We start from the raw sequence: 25,030 nt of genomic DNA on the forward strand, positions 1-25,030 counted from the left end.
TGGCTTAAATTGAAATTGAACCATTTTCTCTTTTGAAACTGATAATATCCCCTCATCCAGTAAGGGTGATAGAGTGATCGGAGGAAAGGCAGAAGTGAAATTCATTTTAAAATAAACACAACTTCTGCACCTAATACGTAATAGTGTTGCTGAGTTGGCACTAATGAAGAACCTTCCACAGTCCTGTCTGCACTTCAGATTGAGAGATATTGAACAGTGTGATTAACACTGTGTATTAACAGTGTTAAGATTTTTTTGCATCATTCATTAGGGGAATTTATCTATAATTTTCTTTCTCTGTTTTGACCTACCTGGTTTAGGTACAGAAATAAGGATTTAAAAAAAACAAAACAAAACAAACAAACAAAAAACCACCCTACATTTGAACCTTGGTCAAATTTAATACGTTTCTTTTGGAATAAATTTTAATTTTTAATTAGTGTATACTTGTTAATCATAATAATTAAGGCTTTTCCTTTACTTTTGATAATCACCTAGATAGCCACTAGATCACAGGGAAGCAGCTATAATGTAGCTGTAATCTAGGGATGAGATTTCCCCACATCCTCAGGATGAACGCTCTTGAACATGAATGGGAGGAAGCTGACATACCATCAGAAAACACTTGATGTTCTTTAGTTTGGATAAAAGACATTCTGGGATGTAAGCTTTTCAGTTTGGTTCTTTAAAAAAAAAAAAGGAATTATGTCCATTAAAAAATGAATTATGTACGTCTTTGGACATTGGACTTTATTTTGCTTGTTGGTCAGACTTGAGCCTTTAAGGCACTTTTCAATTGGTCTCTTTGCTTTCTGTCCCAGAAAGGCCAGCTTCTTTTAGATTTTACTTACCATGAGACTTCATCTGGGCCTTAGGATCTCTCAGAAAGTTAAGAATTTAAGATACATTTTCACTTTTTATTTTTTTTAAAGCCTTTGGAGGAGAAACTATACTCTCAACTAGTAATGGTTTAATAGTCTCCAGGCAGAAATCTGCTTTGGCAATAATTCTGTGACAAATTAAGACCACAGATGTACTTTTATCACCACAATCCAGTCCTGAGCTAATATATGTACAATTCATATAGAGCAATCTTAGGGGGTTTTTTCCCCCCTGGTTGGACGGTTTTTTAATAAAACATCATTGTCCTGTCAGAAAATGTAGAATCCTCGTTGTCAAACAACAAATTTTGATTGACTTTATGAAAGGTAATATGTAGGTATTATGCTGGATGGAGGGTAGCTAGGTTGCATAGTGGATAATGGTCTATAATGGTCTAGCCTTAGAGTCAGGAAGCTCTGAGTTTAAATCCAGCCTGAGACATTGTGTGACACTGGGCAAATCATTTAACTCTTTGTGCCTCCTCTTCTGTAAAAATAAGCTGGAAAAAATGGCAAATTGTTTCAGTTTCTTTGTCAAGAAAACCCCAAATGGGATCAGGGAGAGACTGAAACAAATGAACAAGAAAATTAACAATAGTGCTAGATGGAAAGACTCTGCCCTCAAGAAGCTCACACTTTAGACTTAAAATCACCAAAAAATTACTATCAAGCAATTATTCATACTCTACAAACCAACCATAAATAGTGAAACACTGAGGATACATACTAAAATAACGACAGATATGAGCTACTAAGTGCCAAATGGGTGATAACTTAAGGCAACTAGCATTTATTAAACACTTAATATGTTCAAAGCACTATTCTACTGCACATGTTTAATTTATATCTGATGTTTGCTGTCTTGGGTGGGTGAAGGGAGAAATATTTGGTACACAGGGTTTTGCAGAAGTGAATGTTGAAAATTATCTTTGAATGTATTTGGAGAAATAAAATACTATTAACTCTTTTAATAATTGGATATACAAGGTAAAAAGAAAGCTCCTGACTTCCAAGAGCTTACATTCTAAAGGAAGAAAACAATATAAAAAGAAGCTGACAGGTTTTTTTGTGGAGTTGGGGATAGTGATGGCTAAAGTCTTAAGAATAAAGAATGTTTTTTCCAGGCCTTAAAGCTTCTGGGAAAAACTCATCAATGGAAGAAGTCCACAGAGACATAGGGAGAAGGCAGCTGCAACATTAAGATGTTTAATGCTGCAGAAATTCAGAGGAAAGAAAGACCCTTCTTGCATGGAAAGTCCTTCTGGTAGTATTCTGCAATACCATTGCTCATGGTTAACAGTGAGACTAAGGCTAGAGCTTAAACATGGCGGTTTGGTCCTTAAGTACAGTGTATCCATGAAATTGAGATTCTGCCAGGTAGATACTGAATCAATTTTCAGAGGTCCTTTTAATTGTATTAATTGTGTGGACTTGCAGGACACAGTATGACGGTACTTAAAAAAAATGCCAAAGTTACTGATCAGATCTATGAACACATATGTATTTCTTATATATATGTATACACACACACACACACACATATATATATATATATATATATATATATATATATATATATATATATATATATATATATATATAATTTTCCCCCAATAAAAATGACATTAAATTACTGAATAGATGTATATTATATACATATATATGATTTTTCCCTAATAAAAATGACATGAAATTTTTGATCAGATGTATATTATAAGCCTATATATATATTCTCCCCAATAAAAATGGCATATGAAGTTACTGATCAGATGTGTATTATGTACATAGATATATATCATTTTCTCCCCAGTAAAAAATGACATGAAGTTACTGATCAGATGTATACATAGATACATATTTATATCTGTCTATATACACATATGTATGTGTCCATATATAGTATTTTCCCTAGCAATCTGAAACCTGCAGTAGCTCTGCTTGAGGTCAGAAAATCTTAACTGGTCTTTTGGACTCTTTTCCTTATGCAGAGGGATGGTAATCCTGGTGACAGCATGTTGCGGACTAAATTTATTTGGTCCATGAAGTTAAGTGCTTTGAACATTGAAAGTGCTAATTCTCCTCAAGTAGGATCTTTGAGTGAAGGTTAAACCCTAAGTCAGCTATGTTTATTCACTTGTTTGTCCTGTTTTGCATTTGATAAATTCCGGAGAATTGACAGTTTCGTTTTTAATCCCACTCATATTTTATATTCTCTGGTTATTACTCATATAAAAGTTATGCTGATAAAGACTATTTCTACATTTCTACTAAACTGACCTTATTAGAGAAGGATTTTTGAGTCACTCTAGACCAGGAGTAGTGTTTCTTAGGGATCTTAGCTAGATCCTATAAGAGAGATTGTGCTTGGTTAAAGTTACATCTGTTAAATGGTGATAATTGCCCTCAGATGTTCCCAGTGCCCTCACTAGATGGTTGTGAAGATAATTGAAGATAATGGCTCAGGAAAGAGCTGTGTAAGTGATAAAATGTTATATGTCCGTAAAGTGGAGAATAAATAGAAAGGAGAAATATTGGTATTTACTCTTGTGTAATCACTTAGCAGGATTCTGTTTGGGTATTGTAACTTGTAATTCCCTCCTCCCCCAACTCTTAAAACAATCATAAATTCACATTTGAAAAATAGATCATTCAGTTGATAGCTAGAACAGTAAGCCCAACCGCTTCACTTTACATATAAGGAAACTGAGACTGGGGAAGTGTTTTGCCCAGGACCACAAAGGAAATTAGACTCTCAGGTTAGAGTTGAATCCAGATCATGGATCATTGATTTAGAGTCAGAAGTGCACCAGTTTATAGATTAGGAAACAGAAACTAAGTCATTTGAATGAGTTCACAAAGCAAGTAAATGTCAGGCAGTGTCTCAAGATATTCTGCTTTACACAGTTTGTTACTTATCATTTTCTATTTTACTAAAGTGTTTTTTACTTTAACAAAACATTTTATTTGCAAAAATCCTAGTGCATGTGTGGTCCTTTTCTATAAGGTAAATTTGGAATCCTGAAAACGCTAACAAATACAACAAAATGCTACAAAAATGTATTTTTTTTAAAACAGCCTATGGTGTCAACAATTTGTTTTTAAAGGTTTTTAAAGTTTCAAGTTAAGGAGCATATATATGCAAGTGTGTTTTAATGAAATGAACATGGGATTTGAAATCTGAAGGCCTTGGGTCAGGTTATGCTTCCATATTTATTAGCTTTGGGCAAGTTGCAACATAGTAGAGCATGAGTTTCTTATAAAAATGCTTGCATCTTAACCATATCAGAGGGTGGCTATGAGGAAACATTTTTAGCATTTGTGTTTCTTTTTTATGTAAGGTGAAAGGGCATTATTACTAGGTAACCTAACCTCTAAGGTGGTTTTTAGTTCTACACTCTTTATACTAATATTTGCTAAAGTCTTCAGGACTATTCAGTCAGGTAGCCAATAAAGTGATTCATTCTGGTTATCACAAACCAGAGAGAGAAGGACAGCATGCCCTATAATCTTTTTTGTAACCATGTTTACCGGCAGGCACCTATTTCTGATGATGGTGAAATTCATCACTTGATTGATTGCATATCGGTAAATGTCAGCATATACTGTGGGCTAACAGCTATTTCTGAAAGAGGCTGTGTCTTCTGTTCATTTGCTCATTGGTTGAGACCAGGGAAGGAAGCTGGAAAGTGACGAATGTGTCTGACAGACAAGAAAGAATAGAAGTTGGTGAATATAGAAACAATTGTATGCAGATGTTGGCTTAATTTAATTGAGTTCTAATTCTGAGCTAGCAGGACTGAAGTTTAAGGCTCCTCTCTATGGAGAGCTGTGTAACATCTGAGGGTGAGCACTTAATGACATCGTTTTCCTTAATTTGTGTGTTAAATAGAGGTTCTGTCACCTTGTCTCTGACAAATTATAGATTCCCCCCATTGATTTCAGGAAGAATTTTGTGGTGAAAGGAAGGAAAGAAAGGATATAGTAGCTTGAGGGTAGTTGGTATGTATGTGATGGGGGTAGGGTTGTAGGGAGAACTCTTCATTTTTATTGTTAGAGGCTCATGGGAAAGTCTCAGCATATTTGTAGCATAAGGAAAAGAGGTTAATGGATAAAAAATTGGAGATTTAACAGAAGTGAGAGTGAGAAATATAGAAGTGAGTAAGAGAGAATAGGAAAGATAAAATAGACAAGTCCAAGTATTAGAGTTAATTTTAGAAGTGTAGGCTTATCCCAGTTTTTGATGCAGAAATGAAAAAGGAATGAACAGGGACAGATTCAGAGGTTGTTTGAGATAGAGACAAAGCTTTAGTGGTGGTGTATTGAGATAGAGAAGGGAAGAGAAAAGGGAAAGGGGCAGAAAGAAAAGTAGAGGTTTGGAGGTTTGAAGGGATGGGGGGGTCACCATAAGTTTAGGTGACAGCTACCTTCTTGGTAATCTGAGCATGAAGGAGATTTGGTTGGACTAGGTTCTTGAGTGTAAAAGGTTTGGAAAGATAAATTTGGCATAGAATTAATAATGGATAAGTGAAAGAATATTCAAGCATCCGTGAGGGTATAAAAGTTAAACATGTATTCTTGGACTATTCAGTACTTATGATTTCTTCAAGAGTATTTGGTATCTCCAGGAATAGAAACAAGATTGTGAAGATCAGGCAAAATTGGAATGTCAGTGGAAAGATTAAGAGGATGAGCAAACCTTTGGTAAGAGCATGCCCAGATTTTATGGGTTGTATGCAGCCAAAGTAGAGAGGGTATGTGTAGGAAGAACTGATGGACTGCAGCAATTGGAAGGGTAGGATGAAAAAATAACACGGTAAGGGTTAAAGGATAGATCTAGCAAGTTTGATGTAGGAGTGAAAGGAAGTTTTAAATTTGGGGTCTGAAGCAGATCCATACCCAAAGTATGGTTGTTGGTTGGATATCTTGATGAGTGGAGACCCATATATTTAGAGCTGAGAATCTTGAAGAGCCAAAATTAATGACAAGGAAAGTGATGGCAACAAAAAATGTGGATCCAGAAGTATGTTTTTAGCATGGTGAAAGTTGATAGACAACTTTGCTCTGTAAAGATGATATGATTGAACTTTGAGGGAAGTTTCTGAATGGTTATGGACAGTCTGAAATTGTCAGTGGGGAAAAGAAAAGATTCTGCAATCTTTTTTCCGAAAAGTATTGTTTTTCCTTGAGTGGATTTAGAGAAATCGGGGGAAAAACCACATTTCATTTCAGGTGAGCAAGTGAATGAAGGGAGATCTGTGGAAACGAGGGCAAGGAATTTGGTTGGCAAAGAAAACACTGGGCTCAGAAGAGGAGGAGTGGGGTTGAATCCAGATAGTTTGAAAGCCTAAGAAGAAGGAGTAGGAGAGTTTTTTTTTTAATAGGGAGGCTTATGGAATAAAGGAAGCAAGAGGTTGGGAAGTAATAGGTAATGCTGGGTAGGTAGTTTTGTTTTTAAAGGTTTGGAGGACTGTCCAGCTCCAATACTTTAATCTTAAATTTGCTTTAGGAAGCTGGTTTGAGGCAAAGAAACATGGAGAGCTCTCTCTTTTTTTTAATGACTTTAAAAATTCAGTGTGAAAAGTTTACCTTGATGATAATCCCATTTTTTGGGAAGACGGGTATCCAGGGTATTTTATGACTGGATAGAGGGCAAAAGTCCTTTAAGATTTTAGTATAATTCCATTTGACTGGAAGGACTGTGTTTGAAAGAAATGTATAGTCATCAGAAGTCTGTCTAAAATGTCATCAGGACTCTCATCTTACATCAAAAAGGGGGGGGGGAAATCTAAGAGTTTTCATGGAAGGAAAAAAAAAATCATGAAAAGTTTCCCTATGTGTCTGGGGCTTGTAGGGAAGCTGGTGACTTTGACAGCCTTTTCCACATCCCTCCGATGCAAGCATCTTGTTTGGCTTGGGGTAAAGTTCGATGTTTTTCCTTGAAAAATAATGTTGAAACACTGATTTCTTATTTAGAGGAAAGGTTCTTCCCTCCAATCCATTCCCTCCCCCCATAGTTAAAAGCAAATAGTTGTATTGTTTGTTCAGAGCCTCTTTTGAAGGTTATTCTGTGTTTGTTCAGTGAAGATCCAGAAGTGCCATGTGTGAACGGACTGTCAGTAAAGTTTTTAGTTTCTCCACAGTTCTGCAGCTGTCAAAATAGAGTTCTTTCTTTGCGATTGATCAGTTTTCAGAACTCTGAATGACTATAGTTTCTAAAGCTACTATAAAACTAATTGAAAACCTAAGAATAACTCATTTTTGTTAGACATGATGAAGGAAAACATTTTTAGGAAGTGAATTTCTCATCTTTAGTTGTCAAAATGTAAGAGATGTGAACAACAGTAATGCTAAGAATAATAGATAGTATTTATATAGCATTTTTACAAATAACCTCATTTTATCCTCCCAATTGCCCTAAATTGTAGGTGCTATTGTTGGATCCATCATAGTAAAAAGAGAATCCTAGAAGCCAGAAGTGGCTGCACTGGATTACTCTTTGTAAGTTCCTAAGGTAGAATTTGAATTCTTCCTGATTCTAAGAAGGCCTTCAGGACTTTTCCTGATTATGCTGCAAGTTGATGGATAGAGCACTGGACCTGAAATTGGGAACAACTGAATTCAAATCCTGCCTCATATACTAGATATGTGACTCTGGGCAAGTCACTTAATTCTGTTTGCCTCTGTTTCCTCATCTGTAAATTAGGAATAAAAATAACATTAACTTTCCAGGATCAAATGAGGTAACATTTGTCAAATGCTTTGCAAACTTTAAAGAACTATATAAATGCTAGCTATTATTATTAATTATTGTCATTAAATGCATTTTATGGTATCATGATATAGTGGGAAGAACATTAGATTTAGAGTTCAAGAGACAGCTGGCTTTGAATTCTGCTTCTGGTGCTTATTAACTCTGTAACCACTGGGAATTACTTAATTTTTCTGTTCCTGAGGGTAGAGATCTCTATTTAATGAGAATAATAAAACACGAAGTATCTACTTTACTGAGTTATTATAAAACTCAGATGAAATATTTCATGTTAGATGCCTTGCAAGGTAGCCTAGTGCCTCACATACTTTATTGAGGAAATCTCTTACCTTTTCTTAGCCTCTCTTTATCTGTAAAAGGGGACAAAATATTAGCATCTACTTTTTAGAGTTAGTAGGGGTATCAAATAATATTATGTAATACTTGTATAAAACATGCACATATTCATAAATATATATGCAATACATGCATAGGTATGTGTTTATATAACTATAGACTTAGATGTGCATTTTTGTATTTTAATATTTGGATACATATGTGTATGTTTATATATAAATATATGGACTATAATCATATATGTGAATATGAACATAATAAATATCAAACATATTTGGATACGTATTTTTACATGTATGTATATATATACATATTCATGTATAATGTTTTATATTTGTCAGTCTTGTGGAGTGTACATTCAATTGCATAATATTGTCTAGGACCATTGGTATTCATTAGCCATTCTGCTGGTGCTCTATTCACTGTACCACCTAGCTGCCCCTTGGGAAGTCACTTTTACATTTGGTCAGTGGGCTGAATGTGTTCTGTTATTTTGTGTCTCACTTGAGGCACAGTGGGTGATGGTCAGTTAGGTTGCCACAATATTCTCACCTGAAGATCATTTTTAATGAACTCATACTTTTCCTCCAAAACAAGGGACCAGTCTTTGAGTATCACCTTTCTTCTGGTAATAGTTATATAGTCTTGAGTGGTAAAATACTAATTTCCAAAAAAATAAAAATGAGGTTCATCCAAATGACAACTCAAGAGCTTGGTGGATGTTCTCTGCAAAGAATTGTGTAAGAGAAAGCAGTCTAAAGGCAATAGGATAGTATTTGGAGGTAGAGTTACCTGTGTGATCTTGAACATAGCTTACTTACTGTGCATTCTTTGTGATACCTTCTCATTCTAAATCTTTGGTCCTGTGATACTATGTGAGAGAGGTGGGATTGGAGAAAAAAAAGGTGGCACTAGTTATGTGGCAAAAGTGAGGGGCAGATCCAAGCAATGTTCCTTAGACCCTCATCACCTTGGAAGGTGTCTGTCCCCACCTTGAAGATTTAAAGAAAGACATTTACATGGAAGGAAATCTTTTTTGCTTGAGGCTAAACACAAATTTCACTATCAAAGATATGTATGTATCTTTGTGTGTGTATGTACATATATATACATGTCTAATAGATATATCTATTATAGCATAGATTAGATATACATATGTATAAAATGTGTATTTTTATATGCACGTCATATGTATATGTGTGTATAAAAATACATATGTGTAAAATATGTATATATACACACACTATCTATAAATAAATAATATGGTTTTTGCATATGTTTTTTTCCTTCTAAATTTAGAATTTTAAAACTTGAGGGTTTTTTGCATGATTACAATTTAATATGGTTATGTTATATACTGAATGTAGCAATTATTATAAATCTAGGTATCAGAGGTTCATTTTTCTACTGCTGGCCTATGTCACCAATACCATTGACACAGGATTTATGGAATTCTTGGGAAAGGGGCAGAAGGAGGCTGATCCAACGTGAATAGACCAAAGCAGAAAAGGAAATATAGGGTTAGAAATACTAGGAGAGGTTTAATAATCTGTCTCACAGAATTTTAATGGAAGACATAAAGAATTATACTACCAACTGCTCTAGAGCAGGGCAGTGGTAAACTGAGATTTGATCTGAACTGAGCTGATGAATCAGAGGAAGAGAGAAAAATTGCAGGATGAGTCAAGAAACCCTCCCACTATGCAAAAAAAACCTCAAAGAAGCAATATTTTACAGTGAAATTATGGGTGGGGCGGGCCTTCTTGTAATAGAGCATATTTGGCAATCAGTCATAAAGCTGGGAAAATAACTTATTCCGACGTATCACAGCCACTGACAAGCTGATCCAGATTCAACATTGACTTCCAAAGAATATCCATAATGTATAAATCAGAGAATAGCCATTTTCTATGGTAAAGAATAAAAACTCTAAGGGATTTATTTAAAAGGCTTTTTCTTCTTTCTTATACATGAATGCTCATATGGCCCTATCTAGAGTAGACACATTTACCTTCTCTAGAATCAATCAGTGAATAATCAACAAGCATTTATTAAGTGCTTACTATATGGCAAGCATTGTATTAGGCACTAGGGATGGAAATTTTTAGTTCTAGGGAAAAGAGAACAGAAGGATGCTCATGGTAAAGAAGCGTGATGAAAATCAGAACTGTAAAATATGGGGGAGCTGAGCAGAAAATCCAGTCTTCTCTTTATAATATTTCCAATAATTGACCTTCTATGCAATGTTTAAAGCTTTTCAGTAATGAATGTCTCAATATTTTGCAGAGAAAGTTCTTTCTATTTTCTTTAATTTTCTTTTCTTTTCTTTTCTTTTCTTTTTCTCTTTATACTTAGGAAGTTTTTTCTTACACAGAATTAAAAATCTACTCCCTCTAACTTCCCTTGGTTGATTGTAGTTTTGCCCTTTGGAGCAAAATAAAACCAGCCTAATCCCCTTTCCATCAGATAGCCCTTCAGATATTGGAAGACAGATATGTTGTCTCCAACCCTTGTTATCTCCAGGCAAGAGACCTTTATTTAATCCTGATATGGCAGGTTTCCATTCTCCTCACCCATTTTGTTTTTGTTGTCTTCTGGATTTAACCCATCCATTTAGTGTTTTGAGAGCTTTGGAATCTTAATTCTATCATCCAGTGGACTTTGTGGCATCTGAACAATCTGCCTTCATATAAGTCATGGATAAAAATCTCAAACAAAATAAGGCCCAGATAAAGCCAGGTAGAATAGATACTCCCAATCATGTTACTATCGATTCATTCATCAAAACCTTTTGGACCCAGTCATCCAACCAATCCTGAATATCACTTCATTTTGTTTAGAAGGCTGCTGTAAGGTTTTTGTCAGATGGCTTACAGAAATCTGTATCTGTCCATTCCCCAGAGCTAATTCATTCATAATGATCATTGATGCCTTTCTTAAGCATTTGCCAACTAGCCTTTTAACAATTAGTTCTAAAATAGTCACATGCTTTCCTTTCCCTATGAATTTTTTCTGAGATCATTGACAGAGTGGAAGTAACCTAAACTCACTTTCTAGTACTCAATATTAGCAAACCCCAAAACCAAACCAAACCAAAAAAAAAAAAAAAAGGCAGAAAAAACCCTACTACAGCCCAAATAAGGTTATGAAGACATGACTGAAAAATGATGAAACAACAACAATGATATAAATTCAACCCTCATTTCAACTCCCTTAATAATTTTTATTCTGTACTTTCTTGCCTGAAGCTGAACTTTTCTTGCTAAAGAAAACAATAAAATGAAAATTGACTAGTTTTATCTTTCTGGTTCCCATCTCCTGCCTAAATCCTCCTCATATCCTTGTTCCCTCCCCAACACCCCGCCCTCCCAGTATTTTCTCTATTGTAGATCTTCCTTCTGCTTCCTTTTGCATTCAGCATCAGCCTTGGTGCATTCAGAGCTTTGGTGCTTCTGATGATATTCTCACAGACCTGACCTATTATATCTATATAATAGTAGAGGAGTTATTGATAAATATTGTCTACATTTCTGTTGGTTTGCTAAGAGAAAATCTCTTTGACAGTTATATCTTAAAACTCTTGAGTGAAATGTGTATTTCCCCTTTTGGACAATGCCAACCACTGTTGGAATGATCATTCTGGCTTTTCTTCATTTCAAACTAGGAATGGGGTTGGGGAAGCATTTTCCTAAAGATCTCAGGAAGGAAAGGGAAGGGAAAAGGAATGGCATGTATGTAATAATATATAAAGAATTGGGCAGACTATTCTAAACTTTCAGACAGGGGTCTGTGAGCTATAGAGAGAGGTAACAAAAAAACTTACATATGCTTCATTGAGACTTTACAACTAAAGCTCTGCTTTCAAGTTATTTTCTGGCAAATATTTCATTCAGCTGCTGTGGATTGCAAAAGGCTGACTCCTCCCGGGATCTCAGATCCCTGGAGTTTTGGTCCAGCTTCACTATCTCTTCACGTGCTTACATTTTCTTAGCTTAGTAATGTGAGAGCTGACTATTGGGCACCATTGGCTAAGGAAGGGAGTAGATACTGTTTCTCTATATACAATTAACCTTGTTTTTCTGAAATTACTCTAACCTAATTTTCAGTGTTCCAGTTTCTCTTGTATTATGATACTCCTATATGGCTTTTTGCCTTTATCTATTTTATGATAATCCTATGCAGTTTATTATTGTATTGTGATATATCATAGTATAATACCCTAGTATGGCTTTTTTTCTTTAAGCAGAAAGAAAATAATTGCTGCTTTCTTTCTTTTAAAAAAATAATTGCTAGTTTCAATGAAAATTTTTAAAGTGATGACTCAAAAAAAAAATTCCAGTATCGTAAAACAAAACCTAACCTAGTATCTAAACCCGGGAAGCATTTTATATTTTTGGCACCAAAGTAGAACCTATATGTAAGAGTAATCTTGGGGGACATGAACATTCCTTAAAAGTTAATTCTTTTATATAAATTTTAAGATGTTTTATATTTCTGAAAATAAATTTGACCCAGAATATATCTAAATCCATGCAATAATGGATGATTTTTATACTGAGTTTCCATTGTATTCATATTCATTACAATTTAAAAATACATTTTGATTGGACTTTTTAAAAAAATGAGTTTTGAACAAATATTTTACATTGTATTACATTACATAAAATACTTTACAATGTATTACATTGCATTGTAGAAGGAAATGAATAAATGGAAATTATCTGGTGAATTTTTATGTTAGAAATCATAGGATCATACTTGAAAACTTGAAGATACCTTACAGGTTCTTTAGACCCAATTTTTTATTATACAGATGAGGAAACTGAGGTCTGAGAAGATAATCTCTCCAGGGTCATATAGATAAGAATAGAACTGTCTTTGAACTCCAAATTCAGCACTCCTCCCACAGATAATTATATGTGGGAAGAGACTACATGATAGTGGATAGAGTACTTGACTTATATATAGTAAAGAAGATTTGAGTTCAGATTCCACCTATGATAGTCAACAAGTACTTATTATATGCTTATTGTATGCCAAATATTGTGTTAAAATACAATACAGGCCATCCTTCCTGCCTTCAAAAAACCAGCAGACAAAAACTGAAACAAAAAATGAACCAACATTCAGTAGCTGAGTGGCTGTGGACAAATTGTTTTCCTGAACAACTCAGAGGGTTGTTGTACTCACACAACAGAATGCATAGAAATTGTTTTGCACACTTTAAAGCACTATATAAATTATTATATACACACCCATGAGAGAGAGACCATTTGAATCAACAGGATTTTTAAATCAGTTTCACTTAGCTCCATTTTTTTTCTTTTTTGTTAAAACCTATTTTGACTTTTCCTCTACTTTTGGTTTAGTGTCTAAAGGATATATTTCCCGTTTTTTGCTGTTTGCTTCAAGCTGTGTTAGAAACACAAAATTTTTCTTCTTTTTAAATTGTGAATTCTTAACTTGGTGTTCTCATTCTCAGATGGATTTCTGAGCATCCATGGATTTTTGAAAAATATTTTTGATAACTTTTTAATATGCCTGGTTTCCTTTGCAAATCCCATGTATTTTATTGTATGACTAATTCTATTCTTCTTTTTAGGCCCATAGTTTTCACCAGATTGACAAAGGGAAGGTGTGTTCATGACACGAGAGGTTGAAATTTCCATTTTTAAAATTAGTGTGGTCCATTGCACAATGGAAAGAGGGTAACAGAAGCTAAAGCACAAAGCACTATCTTTTCCCCTTTCCCTGGGTTATTTGGATGTCAGCAATTAGATTGGAAAAAATGGAATCAGGGTTACCATTAACTTCCTTCCCTATAGGCCTCTTCCCAGAAGTCTGAGAGACTTTTTGGGTTCCTTTGTATGACCGTAAACCTGTGCAAAACTACCTTACTATGTTGAGTCTTTCCCAATAAAGAAAAACAGCACTTTCCAATAATTAACTGGAATTGGTACGTAAAGGTGGAATTGAGTTACCAGCCTTGGGAATGTTGGGAAAAGTGACATACAGTACAAGTTTTTTTGTTTTTTTTTTTTTTTTCCTTCCTTTTGTTTATTTGTTCATTTGCTCCCTTGGAAAACTGATGTGGAAATCCCCCATTGGCTTTCAGCCCTTATGTTGCCAGCCCTTCTCTTTGTAGAGCTTTCCTTTGCACCGATTTGCTACCTTGCAGAATGGTGTGAGAGACTGTATCCAATAGACAAGGATTGGGGGGGGGGAGTTCGTAACTTCCCTGGCAAGTCTTTGAGCTCCAGGTCAGGGCTTTGAGTCCTATATGTTCTGACCTTATCTTCTCAGGAAAGGAAGCATTAGTTTGTGTAAGAAAGTGGAATATGGAGAGGAAAGGGACTGTTAGTGATTAGACTACTAGCAATCTTCTTTAATCCTTCAAGGATTGCTGATTCCATCAAATAGTATCTTTGTTGCAGAAGGTAGTCATTTCAGATTGCTGTGGTTAAATATTCTGTCACCAGGGATGCACTTTGCTAGGTTTGGCCCCAGATGGCAAACCCGACCATTCTCAAAGCCTTTCTATCTTGATATAAGATTTTGTGTTTTATTAACATAGCTTTTATGAATCCAAGATCATCATCTCTTGGCCAGAGAAAGGCATCAGAATGGGACTTTGTTGGGGGGGTATTAGTACTTAATTTTAGAAAGACACGGATCGATTTTTTTTCTCACCAGATTTATCATACCATCCCTTGCTGTCCTTCCCCAAAGCACATAATAAGAGCTTAATAAATTTTCTATGTTTGTCTCTTTGTCTATCTGGCAATCTATTTTCTCTGGGAGAATGAGATTTACATTTACATATTTGGGATTCTCTCAAGGGGTCACAATTCTTGGGCCTTATCTTAAGTTTTCGTTTTTTTGTTTTTTTGGTTTTTCCTTTCTTTGTCCTAGCATGTATATTAGAAATCTGAGACAGTTGAATGCAGTATATAAGACAATATCTAAAAACCAGAGAGGATACATCATTAAATTGGCTGTCTTCCAGTTAGGAAGATTTAAAAAAATAGCTGAAAATCCATCATAAATGAGAGTATTTGTACCAAATGTTACTTTAGGCACCTACAAGCATTTCTTTGGCTCCTTAAAAGTCCTTCATTTGTAGCTAAAAATGGTTTATCAATTAGTAGAATCTGCCTGTATTATAGTATTTTTTGTATAAAACCTGTCTTCTCTGCCTCAAAGGAGTATATTTTGGGCCTCAGTGTGCTTCATACAGTGAGACTCGAGACCACTTAACTTTTTGAATCTTTCTAACAATGAAATATAATCTGATTATAATTAGCTTTTTCTTTCTTTTCCATTTTCCTAAGATTCTGTTGCCTTTTTTGAAATTAGCTGAGTGAGTGATTTGAAAAAAAGAAACAGATCCTAATAAAATGCAACATAGAGCAATACATATGAGAGCTACAAAGACATCTGGGAAGGGATCTGTGCAAAAATGCTGCACAAAAGGGAAAAAAAAAACAGAGCCAGAAGAATGAAGTACACATTATAATCCTATAAGAGGACAAAGGAATGAGAAGGAGCAATAATTTTGTCAAGAGAGAATGATTGAGAAGTTGTTATGCATTATATGTTGAAATTAATTAATTAAAAACCTTTGATTGTACTTTTGATTTGGGAACTCTCCTAGTGTGGAAATTCCTTTCAGTGCATAGCTGTAACTGTTCTATAGCTCATGGTCTTAATGAGTTACCTGGACAGTGAGATGCTGAAAGGCTTGGTCACCCTAGGGTCACCGAGATACAACTTCTTTCTACAGCTCAGGTCAGAGATCTTTAGAGTTTAACTCAAAGGTTACAATCTCCTCATTTTACAGATGGAGGAAACGGAGGTCCAGGGATTTGGGGGAATTAACAAAGGCTGCATTGCTACTAAGTTTCAGAGGGCAGGTGGGAACCTAGCTAGGTCTTCTGATTCCAGAGTGCAGGTCCTTTCTGTCTCCTGAGTAAGTTTTGTGGATTGTATGGGTATTAAATTCTTAATAAACTTTTTAATTTGAGGGAAAAAGCAAAAGCAGCTTTTCACATTTGTACATCTCAGGGTTGTGTTTAATGTTGTGGATTGTCTCTCTGAATGAGGTAGCAAATAATAATTCCGGAAACTTCTTTTATCTTAGAAATCATATTCCTGTTGGCCCTACCTACCATATTCCCATTTCCTTTCCCTTTCCCTTCTTTTCCCCTTTTCCTTTTTTCTTTCCTTCCTTGTGATTTCATGAGAGCTCCTATGAGAACCAATTTAGAGAGCTCTTCTTGAGTTATACACATGCAGAGTTGAGTGGGGTACTAAGAAGTGAATTGCCTGTATGAATGACTCTTTATCCACTATAACATATGCTTATTTTATCCAGAGTTGATTGTGTGTAGTCCTAAACTCTAATATATTTTCAGAAATCCCTTTTTAATGATTTTTATTATTTTTTGTTATCTCTCTAATTTTATTACTATTTATTATTACATCTAAAAACACTTGGATTAATATTACTAGGATTAGTATCATCTCAACATTGAATGATCATATTTTTTGTCCAGATAATGATTATTGAAGATTGAAGGTTCCTGGCTATAAATGGGTATCTCAACTAAGATTGTGGAGTTGTAAGTGTCTGGGGGAAAAAAATTGAGGAAACAGACCTCATTAGTGTGCAGGTTTGCTAAAATGACTTACAACACTCTTTTTTTTTTTTTTTTTTTTTTTTATCTTCCAGTTAATGACCAGCCACAGTGTCCCTGCCCAGCGCTGCCTCTGCTCCCTCCACTATCTGCCTGGCTAAAGGGAGCTGTGGGTGTATGCTAAGGAAAGATGGCCTTTTGGTCTCAGCTGGGACTACTGCTTTGGAAGAACTTTACTTTTCGAAGAAGACAAACAGTAAGTGTCTATTTTCTCTTTTGGGGTTTCTCCCTCAATATGTCCCCCTGAAAAGAGACATAAGCTTGTAGAAATACAGAATCATAGATTAAGAGCCAGTTGGAATTTTTGAGACAATTTAATTTGACCCCCTTATTTTCTCATTTTCAATTTATTAAAAAAAAAAAAAAAAAAACAAGCGCAAAATCATTATGTAATATGCCTGAGGTTACGTAGCTAGAAAGTAACAGAATAAATACTAGTTTATTTTATTTTACTTATTTTTTGGGGAAATTGAGGTGAGTTCCCTTTGTGTTCTCCTGAGTATTCACTGATGTATCTCTTCTTGTGGGTCAGTAGAGTGAGGGACTCCACGATGGGGCAACCTATGTGGGTACAGAAATTGAGATGAGCTTGCCACAGGGGATGGGTGCTCTATAAGTTTTGAGACTGGCCATTGCTGACACATTTCCATAGTAATTGGGTATTTCTAGGCCAGCTGTGTTTTTTAATTCTGTTTGCTCCTGAGTGCTAGCTAAGACTGTAAGACAACTCTTTGGGATATTAGCACACAGTGGTTTTTGCTGCTTCTTCTAAAGTATCAAGAGCTTTGGAAGAGGCATTGGGTACCCACCTTCTCATTTTTAGGGTGAGGAAAGTGAGTTCCAAAGAGAGTCAATGATATGGTTACTTGTAGTAGCAAAGGGAGATTAAAACTTAGGTCTGTTGTTTCACTTTCCTGCTTTTTTTCCTTGACTCAGTTAATAATACTGGTAGGATTTGGACTGGTAGGTAGCAATTGCTCTGCTTTTTGTGCTTACAAACTTGGTGAAAAACGTTTAAGGGCTCATGATAAAGCTTTCTATAATCTGGTTCTTATCCTAATTTTTCAGAGGAATTTCTCATACCAGTCTATACAAACTCTTTACTTCATACCAGCTTATCTACTTATTATTCTGTTTATATCTTTCTTTTTTTCCCCTACCCATTTAATGTTTATTCTTCCTTGGAGATCCAGGTCAGATTTTACCTCCTGGGTGTAGCTTTATTCAATTCATGTCTCCTCAGGTTCATGAGAGCAAGGATCAAATCTTTTATCTCTTTCTCACCTTAGTTCTTAGAACAATGCCCCGTAGATTCTAGGTGCTATGTAAATAAATATATGTTGAGGATGAAACAGCTAGGGGATATAGTGGACAGAGCACCAGACCCTAGAGTCAAGGAAATCAGAGACTGTATCCTGTCTAAGGTACTTACTCTGTATGTGACCCTGGATAAATATTATTTAACCTTATTGAATTTTAGTTTCATACTCTGCAAAATGAAGGGATTGCGCTTCATGGTTTATAGATCTGCTAGATCTAATGTGTGATGCTATGCTTTTAATATAGTTTTTATGTATAAGGTTTTTTTCATATAAGGTTTTTAATATAATCAGGTAATTACTTAGACACACATCTATATATGAGTTATATGATATCCTAATCAATGTAATAGCTATAAATAGAAAAGCTTCAATAAAATAACAATATCCAGTATTTATGTGCACTTTAAGATTTGCAGATGAAGGAGGCCTTATGTTCCTAAGTGCAAGGATTGTTTTACTTTCATATTTATATCTTCAGTCCTAGTATAGGTCCTAGGACCTTGTAGGCACTTAATAAATGCTTATTGATTTGATTGAAGGGAATTAAATGAGATTTCAATCCTATCTTTTTATTATATCTTATGCATAGAATACTGGTTTTAGAGTCAGGAATATCTGGGTTCTAATTGAGTTAGAGATGCTTAATAGTGACCACAATGCAAGTCTCTAAAAACGTTATCTTAAATTATCAGCAGCTGGCAATCTTATTGGTGGAGGAACTTCTTATAACTGATTTTATCAGGTAACATGAAGGCCTAGTATCCCAAGATCGGCTAAAAGGATCTTATTAACGTTCAGCTTATTGATTAATCCAGTGGCTCCTATTACCTCCAGAATCAAAGATAAAATCCTCTTTTTGTCACCTTTAACCTGCCTCCTCTTCTGCCTTTCCAGTTTTTATATCTTGCTCTCTTGCTCACTCTGTACCCTTCAGTACATTGACACTGGCCTCCATCCTGATATTTAAACAAAGACATTCAATCTTTCACCTGTGGCCATTTTCACTGGCTTTCCTCCTTTCCTGGAATCCCCTTCCTCATCATCTCTATCTCCCAGCTTCTCTGACTTTTTTCAAATTATACCTTAAATCCTAGAAAGCTTCTAGGAAAGCTTCCTGATTCCTCTTAATTCTAATGCCTTCCCTCTTGTTCAATTGTAATTAATCCTATATATATTACACTTATACATGACCATTGGATTGTTGTTCCCTCTTTTTGGAATATCTTTTGCCCTTTTTTGGTGCTTAGCACTTCATAAATATTTATTGACTGACTGTTTACCTAGTGCACATGGAGCATGTAAAGTTGTCCTTGGACTGAAAGTGGTTAGCTTCTTGCCCTCATAAATGCTAGCAGTGACTAGCCTCTCGCCTCTTGAATGCAGCAAGGAAGAAAGGACAATTGGCTTGTATTTCTGGAATATGTCTAGTGGGGGAATCTCAGCTGTTTCATTAGCTCACCCGTCCAAGGCTGACTCTGCCTATTTGTAGTGGGCCCTTTCAAACAGAGGGTTTGTAATTGTTTTAATGGCTCATTAGTTACTTTTCAGTGAAGGTCTCTGTAGGAAGACTTTAATTACTTTTTTCTGCTTTCTTCCCCAAGGCTTAGTAACCTGCTAATAATGATTACTATATGAGGTGTGGTGCCAGGAAAAGGATATTCAATTAAAGAGCTCCAAGTAGTGTGCCAGCCGTGCCATTTTTCTTCCTTTGTAGGAGTTTGGAACTAGAAGGCACCTTCAGGATCTTCATTGGATAGAGAAACTGGGACCCCAGGAAGGGGATGCTTGCCCAAAGTGGCCTAGATAATTATAGTATCAGAGCTGGAATTTGAACTTCAGGGTTTTGAATCTAAAATCATAATCTTCTCCATTTCACCAAAGTCAAGTTTATTATTTAGGAATGGGTTTCTTGGGGGAATGTTACTGTTCCTTTTGAGCTTACAAGGAGGTCATTAGTGAGTAGAGATTTCAGTTTCTTGCCTTCCTTTTTACCTCCTTGTAATTATTTATTTTATTAAAGCTTTCAAAATATATGCATGGATATTTTCAACAGTAACCCTTGCAAAACTTTGTGTTCCAAATTTCCCCTCCTTTCCCATCCCCTAGATGGAAAGTAATCCTATATATGTTTTCTTTAAACCCCCTTTTAAGGAAAGGCAATGCATTGCAATTGTGAAATTTGGGTGCAAAGCTCAGTGTGGGTTCAGAGTAAATTGCTCATATGTGTGGGTGTTAGCTATTTAACACAGATATGGCTTTTGTTAGAGTGGTCAGATATATTTTCTGCTTCTAGGCAGTAAAAAGGGTGAGATTTGAGGAATAAATATATTTTTGATTGGTGTGGGATGAGATTTAAGAAGCAATATGGCTCATTATAGAAAGTTCTGGACTGGTGTTAGCAAAGCCCTGGATCCAAATCCTAACTCATGATTATTAGCTGTGCAGAAGTGGTTTAATTACTGAATTGCAGTTTCTCCATCATTGAATTTGGATTAAGGATAGAATCTGGGACTGAACCTGTAATTTCAAAGGGCCATGGCACTAGTTATAGAACTTTATATTCTTTAAAATTATTGAAGATCCCAAACAGCTTTTGTTTATGTGGATTCTATCTATTAATATTTGCCTAATTAGAAATTAAACTGCCTTAATATTATTATGAAAATAGTTTTGACCTAGAGGATCTCCTGAAAGAGTGGTCCTGAGATGACATTTAGAGAGACTGTGGTCTGGGGAGCTCCTAGCTGGTGAGAAAATTTCCTTTATTCATGTTGGCTGTTAACTTCTTTGCAAATTACAGTCTCAGTAAATTGTCTAGAAAATTGAGAGGTCAAATGATTTGCCCAATGACTTAGAACTAGTAAATATATCAGAAATAGGACTCAAGTTCACAGTCTTTCTGGCTTTGAGGCCCTTTCTTTATTCTACTATGCTATCTTTTTGAGACTGTGATAATAATAAGCAACTTTCCCATCTGATGGGGATGGAGGGCTGTGAGGAAAGTTTTTTGCAATTTTTAAGCATTATGTAAATGTGAGTTTTATGTGTAAAATGGGACTAAAAATGTTTGTACTACTTACATCACAGGAATGATATAAGAAAAGTTTTTTAAACTACATATAATATGTAAAGTTTTCTCACATATAAAATAATGTTAAGACAATTATTTTTCTTATTCCTATCACATGCTTCATTAGAATGTCAGTTCCTTGAGGGTAGGAACTGTCATGATTGTTTATTTTGTGTTCGAAGCACTTAGCCCAGTTCCTGGTATATAGTAAGCACTAATTAAATACATGCACTATCTAAAGTGCAATATGAAAGTAAAATATTGTTATTAATAGGATGAGTGTATAGACATCTACTACCTTTTCTTTCATAGTCCTAAATTATATCAAATAGTTCTTTGAACTTTCTCTTTTCTTTATTCTTTACTAAAAAAGGTTTAAAAACTGGATTCATGAATCATGGTGCATATGAATATGAGTTCTGAATTACAATGCTTAGTTTTCTTTATTATTATTATTATTGTTATTTTATTATAACCATCGCTATAATCCTTGGTTGAGGGAATTATCTGATGCCTCATGTTGGCACAGAAGTGACCCTAGGTTCTCAGAGGTTTCATCTTTGGAGCTCAAGCTATATATCAACCTGCAGAAGATGTTCAGCTAAATGCAGGAGAGGCTCATTATGACCAGAAGGCTGACCTTCTTTATGATCAGAAGCCTAGAAAAAAAATCATCTTTTATTTTATTTTATTTAATTTATTTATTTTTTTTGGCTAGAGCAACAGATGAAGACTGACTACCAGTGATCTTCCTGCTAGAGAGGATACCCTCGCTGACAAAGTGATAAAATGTAGCCCTTTTTAAGTATTTAAAAAATATCAAGTATTTTAATTATCCCATGGAACAAAAGGGTTTTTATATATTTTTTTTTAATTTTCAATAGTATTTTTCCAAATATATGTATTTTTTGTAAGACTTTGTGTTCCAAATTTTTCTGTTTTATCCCTCTTTACTCTAGAGGACAAAGCTAGCAACACTGCATGGAAAGCTACTGAAGTAGAAGCTTTGGGCTTTATATAAGAAGAACTTTTTAACAGGGCTGTCCCCAAGTAGAATGGGCTCTCTAGGGAGATACAGAGTTCTTTCTTACTGGAAATCTTAGGGCAAAGGTTAGGTGACCATTTGTCAGATAATGTGTGGAAGAGGTTTTTAATTATTAGGTCATGAATTTAGATGTGGAATTGGCCCTCTTGGCCATTTCATGGAATGTTTTTATCCTACAAATGAGGAACTGAAGCTCACTAATAATGTGGTCTGCTCAAGGTCTCGTGGGAGAGGATTTGAATTTAGATCCTTTTTCTCCCGCACAGTGTTATAGATTCCAGTTGCTGAGATTTTGTGACTGTGCTATATTGACTAAGATCTAAATTGAAGGTTGTAATAAGCACAAAGGGAAGAGACATTTAAAGATGGTATGATCTCTGGTCCATTTGTTATATGTCATATTTCTTTTTGAAAGTAAACATTAAACCACCAAATGGAAGTGGTGGAAAGAACACTGAAGAAAGAATCAAGAAAGCAGGATTCTAGTCCTGGCCTTGGAGAATGAGTCATTAAGTCTCAGTTTGTTTCCTGTAAAGTGAAGGACCAGGTGTTCTCTAAGATTTTTTACAACTCCAAAAGGATTTTCAGTGATTTGATTACTTCCAGAAACTTGCCTGTTTCATGGTAGCTCATGTTGATGACTTAAAATTTTTTTTTACTTTTCATTGAGTGGTATTTTTGGTGGTTTAGGCAACTACCAGGAAACTTTGGATTAGTTTTCAGGAATGCCATATTTATGAATTTATAAGCAAGTGAAGTTGGCATAGTATATATATGCTTATGTAATATTCATTCCTCTTCATGTAGGTGGATGTCAGTATTAACCCCTGCCATTAGTAGGACATTATACTGGACAATTTTTATACAACAGAGATTAATTTATATTGAATTAATCCCATTCACTATTTAAATCCTATTTTGTATCATGTCATACATTTAATTAGCTCACTAACATTAAAGCTATAATCTGTGATTGAGGAAACAAAATTTTGTTGGTTTTTTTTCTCCTGTTGGAAATTAGCGGGCTTAAATTTGGGATGTGTGACAGACTTTCCTTTCAGTCTAAGTATGGTAAATTCTTGATTATTGTTCTAAAAAATAGACATGTTTATACACACAACAAGTGCATATGTAGGGAAAATGTAATACATATGGTCTAGCTGCAGATCTTTTGTCTTGGTGATAATTCTGATGTGTATACCTTTTGAATACTTTTTGAAAAGGTATATCTTTTTATTCCCCCATCTCTCTTCTCTCTTTTGCACATGCTTCCTTCTGCAATAGTTAAAATTTAAAGCAGGGTACACATAAGGCTTGGTAGTAAAGGTTTATGAAAAGAAGGCTTGTAGCCATTTCCTAAGTTGCTTCTATGGATTTTTGTCTACTATTAGTTAAAAAGACATTTTGAAATAATGATTATATAGGAATTTTCCTGAGGGATGAAAAATCTTGAGAATGAAAAGATCCAGAACTTCTTATAGAAAACAAACACATACTTTGAAGAATTGCTTTTTGAAAAATAAATACCTAATTTTTCCCTCTCATTTTGGAACTAGTTTTATATATTAAATGTCAATAGCTAATTTTAGAGGTTTTGGACATAGGCAAACCAGGATAACTGGGATTCTGACTTGCTTCAGATACAAAGCTTACTTCTATGACCTGTTCATGAGAAGACGTTTGGGAGGCAAATTTTTTCCTCAACACTATATAGAGTCTGTCAGCAGTGGAGGCAAGCTAACTATAATGGTCCCAACTTGCAGGGCTGAAATTAGGGGAGATTTATGAAAAGCCCTAAAGCTGTAAATTTGCCTGAGGACATGGAATCAGTTTAAATTAATCTAAAATCCTAATTTTAGCCAGCATCAGTTGGTTGAATAACTATACAGACTAGTCTTTTCCCCCCCCATTTAAAAGTTGAGTAATTTAAATTCCAAATATCTCAGTAAAACTTTTAAAAAAGGAAAAATTCTCCCTCCAAAACTTTGCCTTCAAAAAGGTACTCATTTTATGTCCTGAAGGTATTCCTTTTTTCCCCTGGGTCTCCCAAGAAAGTCAAGAGCTAGAGTTATGGCTTGATCTTTAGAGTAGGGATTCTTAATGTTTCTTTGGATCATGGACCCCCCCATATGATAGTCTGATGAAGCTTATAGGCCTCTTTTATGAAAAAATATTTTTAAATACATGAAATAAAATATAAAGGTTTCCAAAAGAAACCAATTATTTATATATATGTATATATATAATATTATATGTAAATATGTATTGAATAATATATATTGAAAATTATATTTATGTATAACATTTTTGTATATTATATGCATATAATATATAAAATATCATATTTTCCCCATCTAAGTTCATGAACTGCCTAAAATTTATCCATGCACACTCTCTGAAGGTCCACAGACCCTAAATTACAAATCCTCACTTTAAATCTTTTATATGTAGAGCTACCTTCAAGTCTATTTGCCACTCTACCTTTTAAAGGTTTTATGGCCAAATTCTCTAGGTCATGATAATAACTCATGTTTATACACCGATTTAAGAGTTACAAAGCACTTTCTTCAGAACAGCTTGGTGAGGTAAGTAATGAAAACATTATTAGGCTCATTTTATAGGTGACAAAACAGGCTACTGTTTCAATGACTTGTTTCAGAGTTAGAATAAAGACCCAGGTTTGTCCTTCCTCCAGAGCCAGAGGCTTTTCCACTTTACCTTACTGATTATTATACCCAGTGTTGTATCTTGTACATGAGAGATAGAAAAAAAGGAAGCCAGTTTTGATAATTAGAAGAGAAGTCTCCTTTTAATTGGCTTTCCTAGAATTCATTCTTCTCATTTGACGGCATCTGGTTCAGACATGCTGGACTATGTAGTTTCAGTTCAGTTCCTTTGGGATCCCAGTTTT

The 25,030-nt window shown here is 34.9% G+C and overlaps 1 protein-coding gene across 1 annotated transcript in view; it reads left to right on the forward strand.

Annotated features, from left to right (window-relative positions):
* ABCA1 (ATP binding cassette subfamily A member 1) overlaps positions 1-25,030 on the forward strand; it is a 145,278-nt gene that overhangs the window by 8,647 nt on the left and 111,601 nt on the right. Inside the window, exon 2 of the mRNA XM_074280052.1 lies at positions 16,718-16,878. Within this exon, the coding sequence (XP_074136153.1) occupies positions 16,813-16,878 (66 nt within the window). The 5' untranslated portion in view covers positions 16,718-16,812. The remainder of the gene's footprint in view (positions 1-16,717; positions 16,879-25,030) is intronic.

The sequence above is a fragment of the Sminthopsis crassicaudata genome, chromosome 1 (assembly GCF_048593235.1).
Source record: "Sminthopsis crassicaudata isolate SCR6 chromosome 1, ASM4859323v1, whole genome shotgun sequence".
Lineage (NCBI taxonomy): Eukaryota > Metazoa > Chordata > Mammalia > Dasyuromorphia > Dasyuridae > Sminthopsis > Sminthopsis crassicaudata.